The sequence below is a fragment of the Bufo gargarizans genome, chromosome 1 (assembly GCF_014858855.1).
Source record: "Bufo gargarizans isolate SCDJY-AF-19 chromosome 1, ASM1485885v1, whole genome shotgun sequence".
Taxonomy (NCBI): Eukaryota; Metazoa; Chordata; class Amphibia; order Anura; family Bufonidae; genus Bufo; species Bufo gargarizans.
The window spans coordinates 249,356,987-249,365,316 of record NC_058080.1 but is presented as its reverse complement, the minus strand read 5'-3'; the positions used below and the strand labels follow the sequence as shown (position 1 = coordinate 249,365,316).

The 8,330-nt window shown below is 63.2% G+C and overlaps 1 protein-coding gene across 1 annotated transcript; it reads right to left on the bottom strand.

Annotated features, from left to right (window-relative positions):
• Nucleotides 1–5,704: 5,704 nt before the first annotated feature.
• On the bottom strand, nucleotides 5,705–7,278 carry FBXO46 (F-box protein 46). The gene is made up of 2 exons (XM_044276337.1): nucleotides 7,121–7,278; nucleotides 5,705–7,043 (listed from the first exon to the last, which is right to left on the bottom strand). The coding sequence occupies exon 2, from the start codon at nucleotides 7,029–7,031 to the stop codon at nucleotides 5,751–5,753; it is 1,281 nt and encodes a 426-aa protein (XP_044132272.1). The 5' UTR covers nucleotides 7,032–7,043; nucleotides 7,121–7,278; the 3' UTR covers nucleotides 5,705–5,750.
• Nucleotides 7,279–8,330: the final 1,052 nt, after the last annotated feature.

The window sequence follows — 8,330 nt, the reverse complement described above, 5'->3', positions numbered from 1 at the left end:
TCCTGTGCCCCCCACACCTCCTGTACACACACCGGCCTCCTGTACACACACCGGCCTCCTGTGCCCCCCACACCTCCTGTACACACCCGGCCTCCTGTGCCCCCCACACCTCCTGTACACACACCGGCCTCCTGTACACACACCGGCCTCCTGTGCCCCCCACACCTCCTGTACACACCCGGCCTCCTGTGCCCCCCACACCTCCTGTACACACACCGGCCTCCTGTACACACACCGGCCTCCTGTGCCCCCCACACCTCCTGTACACACCCCGGCCTCCTGTGCATGAACCAGCCTCCTGTGCATACCCCGGCCTCCTGTACACACCCCGGCCTCCAGTGCCCCCGACACCTCCTGTGCCCCCGGCCTCCTGTACACACCCCGGCCTCCAGTGCCCCCGACACCTCCTGTACACACCCCGGCCTCCTGTACACTCACCGGCCTCCTGTGCCCCCGACACCTCCTGTACACACCCCGGCCTCCTGTGCCCCCCACACCTTCTGTACACACCCCGGCCTCCTGTGGCCCCCCACACCTCCTGTACACACGCCAGCCTCCAGTGCCCCCGACACCTCCTGTGCACACCCCGGCCTCCTGTGCCCCCGACACCTCCTGTACACACCCCGGCCTCCTGTGCCCCCGACACCTTCTGTACCCCCGGCCTCCTGTACACACCCCGGCCTCCTGTGCATGAACCAGCCTCCTGTACACACCCCGGCCTCCTGTACACACCCCGGCCTCCAGTGCCCCCGACACCTCCTGTACACACCCCGGCCTCCTGTACACACACCGGCCTCCTGTGCCCCCCACACCTCCTGTACACACCCCGGCCTCCTGTGCATGAACCAGCCTCCTGTGCATACCCCGGCCTCCTGTACACACCCCGGCCTCCAGTGCCCCCGACACCTCCTGTGCCCCCGGCCTCCTGTACACACCCCGGCCTCCAGTGCCCCCGACACCATCTGTACACACCCCGGCCTCCTGTACATGAACCGGCCTCCTGTGCCCCCCCACACCTCCTGTACACACCCCGGCCTCCTGTGCATGAACCGGCCTCCTGTGCCCCCACACCTCCTGTACACACCCGGCCTCCTGTGCATGAACCGGCCTCCTGTGCCCCCCACTCCTGTAAACACACCGGCCTCCTGTGCCCCCCACACCACCTGTACACACCCGGCCTCCTGTGCATGAACCGGCCTCCTGTGCCCCCCACACCTCCTGTACACACCCCGGCCTCCTGTGCATGAACCAGCCTCCTGTACACACCCCGGCCTCCTGTACACACCCGGCCTCCTGTGCATGAACCGGCCTCCTGTGCCCCCCACACCTCCTGTACACACACCGGCCTCCTGTACACACACCGGCCTCCTGTGACCCCCACACCTCCTGTACACACCCGGCCTCCTGTGCCCCCCACACCTCCTGTACACACACCGGCCTCCTGTACACACACCGGCCTCCTGTACACACACCGGCCTCCTGTGCCCCCCACACCTCCTGTACACACCCCGGCCTCCTGTGCATGAACCAGCCTCCTGTGCATACCCCGGCCTCCTGTACACACCCCGGCCTCCAGTGCCCCCGACACCTCCTGTACACACCCCGGCCTCCTGTGCCCCCGACACCTCCTGTACACACCCCGGCCTCCTGTACATGAACCGGCCTCCTGTGCCCCCCACACCTCCTGTACACACCCCGGCCTCCTGTGCCCCCCACACCTTCTGTACACACCCCGGCCTCCTGTGGCCCCCCACACCTCCTGTACACACGCCAGCCTCCTGTGCCCCCGACACCTCCTGTACACACCCCGGCCTCCTGTGCCCCCGACACCTCCTGTACACACCCCGGCCTCCTGTGCCCCCGACACCTTCTGTACCCCCGGCCTCCTGTACACACCCCGGCCTCCTGTGCTCCCGACGCCTTCTGTACACACCCCGGCCTCCTGTGCCCCCCACACCTCCTGTACACACCCCGGCCTCCTGTGCCCCCGACACCTTCTGTACACACCCCGGCCTCCTGTGCCCCCCACACCTCCTGTACACACCCCGGCCTCCTGTGCTCCCGACGCCTTCTGTACACACCCCGGCCTCCTGTGCCCCCCACGCCTCCTGTACACACCCCGGCCTCCTGTGCCCCCGACGCCTTCTGTACACACCCAGGCCTCCTGTGCCCCCGACGCCTTCTGTACACACCCGGCCTCCTGTGCCCCCGACGCCTTCTGTACACACCCCGGCCTCCTCTGCCCCCGACGCCTTCTGTACACACCCCGGCCTCCTGTGCCCCCGACGCCTTCTGTACACACCCAGGCCTCCTGTGCCCCCGACGCCTTCTGTACACACCCAGGCCTCCTGTGCCCCCGACGCCTTCTGTACACACCCAGGCCTCCTGTGCCCCCGACGCCTTCTGTACACACCCAGGCCTCCTGTGCCCCCGACGCCTTCTGTACACACCCAGGCCTCCTGTGCCCCCGACGCCTTCTGTACACACCCAGGCCTCCTGTGCCCCCGACGCCTTCTGTACACACCCCGGCCTCCTGTGCCCCCGACGCCTTCTGTACACACCCAGGCCTCCTGTGCCCCCGACGCCTTCTGTACACACCCCGGCCTCCTGTGCCCCCGACACCTTCTGTACCCCCGGCCTCCTGTACACACCCCAGCCTCCTGTGCCCCCCACACCGGCCTCCTGTGCCCCCCACACCTTCTGTACCCCCTGCCTCCTGTACACACCCGGCCTCCTGTGCCCCCGACACCTCCTGTACACACCCAGGCCTCCTGTGCCCCCGACGCCTTCTGTACACACCCAGGCCTCCTGTGCCCCCGACGCCTTCTGTACACACCCAGGCCTCCTGTGCCCCCGACGCCTTCTGTACACACCCAGGCCTCCTGTGCCCCCGACGCCTTCTGTACACACCCCGGCCTCCTGTGCCCCCGACGCCTTCTGTACACACCCCGGCCTCCTGTACACACCCCGGCCTCCTGTGCCCCCGACGCCTTCTGTACACACCCCGGCCTCCTGTGCCCCCGACACCTTCTGTACCCCCGGCCTCCTGTACACACCCCAGCCTCCTGTGCCCCCCACATCGGCCTCCTGTGCCCCCCACACCTTCTGTACCCCCTGCCTCCTGTACACACCCGGCCTCCTGTGCCCCCGACACCTCCTGTACACACCCCGGCCTCTTGTGGCCCCCCCGGCACCATCTGTGCCCCCCCCCCCCCACCTCCTGTACACATGCCAGCCTCCAGTGCCCCCGAGACCTCCTGTACTCACCCCAGCCTCCTGTGCCCCCCAACACCTCCTGTACACACGCCAGCCTCCTGTGCCCCCCAACACCTCCTGTACACACCCCGGCCTCCTGTCCCCATATTGCTGTATCCCCCATATCTGTGAGCAGCTTCCGGCCATGGTCTGCTTTTGCTCCCTCTGTCAGCTCTTCCTGGCAGCCAATCAGAGTGAAGCCTTTCCATATCCTGGGAAATTTCAGCTGTGAATGTGTAGTCTAGTGAGAGATGCAGCAGGGCACAGCATGGTGATATCAGGAATGCTGCAGTAGATCACCAGAGGATCCACACAACGTCACCACAGGAAACCCGCTGATGAGACGCTGCGCCTGTCCACTGGAATAAAGCCTCATGTGTGAGTAAGACAAGATTTCAGCCCAGTTTCTATTCACTGACAGCAAGCAGAGATCTTGAAAACACACGGGTCTATAGACTGTCTATATTTACATTTACGCGGGCCGAGGTCTGCAGTGAGCTCTGACCCTGCGGGCCCCGACATGGCGGGTGAAGCTGCAGTAAATGAAGACATTATCCCCCCTCAGAATCATCACGACCTCTGCTTGCAGGCAGTGAGCGGAAACTGACAATTGCTGATGCAAGTGATGCATGTGTCAGTTTCATATGATCAGGAAGTTGTTACAATGTATCAGTGCAGGGAGTTTACCAGACGGAATGCCACTGGATCAGGACTGATTTCCAGCCTATGTCCTCAGTAACTGACAGCAAGCAGAGATCCAGCAAGCAGAGATCAGTCAGGAAACCAAACACAAAAGGGAGTTTCTTACTCCAGCAAACACAGCAGAGGTAGCGGGAGCGCCCTGTGCAAGCGAGGGAGACAGCACAGAGTCAGGCGCAAAGGACACCGCAGAGGAGGGGGCAGCACAGGCGCGTGGACCGTCCCCCATAACCGCAGAGGAGGGGGCAGCACAGGCGCGTGGACCGTCCCCCATAACCGCAGAGGAGGGGGCAGCACAGGCGCGTGGACCGTCCCCCATAACCGCAGAGGAGGGGGCAGCACAGGCGCGTGGACCGTCCCCCATAACCGCAGAGGAGGGGGCAGCACAGGCGCGTGGACCGTCCCCCATAACCGCAGAGGAGGGGGCAGCACAGGCGCGTGGACCGTCCCCCATAACCGCAGAGGAGGGGGCAGCACAGGCGCGTGGACCGTCCCCCATAACCGCAGAGGAGGGGGCAGCACAGGCGCGTGGACCGTCCCCCATAACCGCAGAGGAGGGGGCAGCACAGGCGCGTGGACCGTCCCCCATAACCGCAGAGGAGGGGGCAGCACAGGCGCGTGGACCGTCCCCCATAACCGCAGAGGAGGGGGCAGCACAGGCGCGTGGACCGTCCCCCGTAACTGCAGAGGGGGCAGCACAGGCGCGTGGACCGTCCCCCGTAACTGCAGAGGGGGCAGCACAGACGTGTGGACCGTCCCCCGTAACTGCAGAGGGGGCAGCACAGACGTGTGGACCGTCCCCCATAACCGCAGAGGAGGGGGCAGCACAGGCGCGTGGACCGTCCCCCATAACTGCAGAGGAGGGGGCAGCACAGGCGCGTGGACCGTCCCCCATAACTGCAGAGGAGGGGGCAGCACAGACGCGTGGACCGTCCCCCATAACTGCAGAGGAGGGGGCAGCACAGACGCGTGGACCGTCCCCCATAACTGCAGAGGAGGGGGCAGCACAGACGCGTGGACCGTCCCCCATAACTGCAGAGGAGGGGGCAGCACAGACACGTGGACTGTCCCCCATAACTGCAGAGGAGGGGGCAGCACAGGCGCGTGGACCGTCCACCATAACTGCAGAGGAGGGGGCAGCACAGGCGCGTGGACCGTCCACCATAACTGCAGAGGAGGGGGCAGCACAGGCACGTGGACCGTCCCCCATAAATGCAGAGGGGGCAGCACAGACGTGTGGACCGTCCCCCATAAATGCAGAGGGGGCAGCACAGACGTGTGGACTGTCCCCCATAACTGCTGAGGAGGGGGCAGCACAGGCACGTGGACCGTCCCCCATAACTGCAGAGGAGGGGGCAGCACAGACACGTGGACCGTCCCCCATAACTGCAGAGGAGGGTGCAGCACAGACACGTGGACTGTCCCCCATAACTGCACCCCATCTGTGCAGTCGCCTCCTCCTGCACTTATGGACCAGGTTCCAGCCCCCCAGGTGCAGTTTTTGGGGGACCCTCTCCTGGGAAAGCTGGGTGACCCACACAGCCGCCGTCAGCACGTCTTTTCTGCAGTGACGGATCCTCAGGGGCGGGGCCAGTCCCTGTCAGCCATGTTACTCTGTACCGATGTTCCTCCTACTCGCACAGCAGCGGCCATGTTGAGTGACACACACAAAGCACGGGTGGAGGGGGGGGGTGAGGCCCCTTCGGTGCTCCGCGCCACCACTGACCCTCACCCCTCAGTGACACGGGAGCACTTCATAAATAATCCCTTTTATTCGGACACTGGTTCTCGCCGTCTCACCTCCCCTCATCCCCTTCCCTGTACCCCCGTCCCCTCCCGCGGGTCCCTTCTCCTGGCAGCACCCAGTTGTTGTCATGGAGGCCCAGCTGGCACCCTGGCGCTGCCCGCTCGGCCCTGCGGCAGCACATCCAGTAGGAGCGTCCATAGGGCAGGTCGTGGTGGTAAGGCTTGGGGTGCCAGCAGCACATGGACACGTCTCCGCGCGCGTAGATCCGCTTGCACTGTTTGCAGGGGTCGTCCCGGTAGAGGGGGTGCTGGCTCCAGCGAGAGTCACACGGCCGCACCCCGTAGTCCTCGATCAGCGCCCGGAAGCGGCGGCACGTGCACTTTATGGCCGCCAGCGACTGCGTGGACAAGTAGCTGAAGACCGCCAGGAGGACCTGGTCCGGCAGCGAGGGGAGGTAGAGTCGCGGCTGGAGGAGGCGCTGAACCTGGAACCGGATCTCCAGGAAGTCATGGGAGACGTGGCGGTAGAGGCGGCAGAGCGGAGGGACCGGCGGCGGGGGAGGTGGTGGGGGAGGGGGGGCGGAGATGACGGGAAAGAAGAGCTGTCCGGGGAGCGGCTCCGTCTCATCGGCCTCCCCCCCGTAGAAGACACAGCGGTCAACGGCTCCGGTCAGCACCAGGTCGACGTGGAAGCCAGAGTCGGCCGCCTGCGCCTCCTCCGCCTGCTGCGCCTCCATCTTCTCCAGCAGGACGCAGACGTGGTGCGGGTCCGGACTCAGCAGCTGGTACAGGTCACAGGTGATGGGGTCTCCGGGCCTCTCCGCCACCCGGAAGGCGATGCGGACCTCCCGGCCTGCCCGCTCCGCCTCGTACTGCGCCACGGCCTCGGCCACGCTGCAGCAGCGGCCCTCCCCCCCGTCTTCTGAGGACGTCACCAGGACCAGCGGAGGTCGGGCTGGGGCAGGCTCGGGCCCCCGGCTCTCGGCTCGGGCCACCATCTCCGCTACAGAGGGAGGAGCTTCAATATCAAAGGTGTGCCGACGCCGCTTGGCCCGGGAACTGCCCCCCGCGCTCCAGCGACCTTTGACTTTGGCCCCTCCGGGGCGGGGGGAGGGGCCGCTGCCCGCGCACTGATACGCCACAAAGAAGGCCACCTTCTCCTTGGTGTTTCCGGGCTTGATGACGTACCAGGTGTCCAGGAGCACGGGGTCGTCGCTGCCGCGGGGGCACGCCGCGCTCTCCGGGGGCGGGGCCTTCTCACCGCTCTCCATGCCCCTCCCCTCAGAGTAAGGCCTCCACAGGTGAAGCGGGGACGGAAGCTGGGGCTCCATGACGTCACAGGCCTGCGAACAGAAGAAGAGGCAGCAATGATGGGGGTGATAGTGCGGGGCCACCCCACAGGTGCAGGGCCCGGACTCACCTGCTGAGCCCCCGGCGCTCGCCCGCGGACGCCCTGCACACCCGAGGAGACGGCGCTCAGCCCGGAGTCACCTGACCTCTTAAAGGGACAGGCGCCCCTGAGCCCGGGCTGAATGCGCTCCGGTGACGGGCAGCGGCGGGCAGCCAATCAGCAGCCGCGGATCCGGGCATCTCCTTATATGGAAACTCCCCGGCAAGGTTAGGGAGCGGGGGGAAAGCGCGAGTTCTGGGAGAAGCGCAGAGACGGAGGAGCCCAGACAGTGTGACAGGAGGGGCGGGGCTTCGTACGGTGGTTACATTGTATCTCCCACAGTCCCTGAGACACTGAAGTGTGACGTCACATGTTACAATGTATCACCTGCCGTCAACACCCAGCGGTCAGAGGAGCTTCATGTGACACATGATAGTGCACTGTGTAATACTGCAAAATACTGCACTGTGTAATACTGAGTAATACTGTAAAATACTGCACCACGTATAATACTGAGTAATACTGCACTGTGTGATACTGCAAAATACTGCACCCCGTATAATACTGAGTAATACTGCACTGTGTAATACTGTAAAATACTGCACCCTGTATAATACTGAGTAATACTGCACTGTGTAATACTGCAAAATACTGCACTGTGTAATACTGAGTAATACTGTAAAATACTGCACCACGTATAATACTGAGTAATACTGCACTGTGTAATACTGTAAAATACTGCACCCTGTATAATACTGAGTAAGGCCTCATGCACACGACAGTATTGCTTTTTCAGTGTTTTGCGGTCCGTTTTTTACGGATCCGTTGTTCCGTTTTTTGTTTCCGTTGTGTTTCCGTTTCCTTTCCGTTTTTCCGTGCCGTTTTTCCGTATGCCATATACAGTATACAGTAATTACATAGAAAAAATTGGGCTGAGCATAACAATTTCAATAGATGGTTCAGCAAAAACGGAACAGATACGGAGGACATACGGATGCATTTCCGTATGTGTTCCGTTTTTTTTGCGGACCCATTGACTTGAATGGAGCCAAGCACCGTGATTTGCGGACAAGAATAGGACATGTTCTATCTTTTCACGGCACGGAAATACTGAAATACTGAAACGGAATGCACACGGAGACACTTCAGTATTTTTTGCTGAACCATTGAAATGAATGGTTCAGTATATGTTCCGTATACTGAGCTCAAAAAACGTCCAGTATACTGAACGCAAAATACT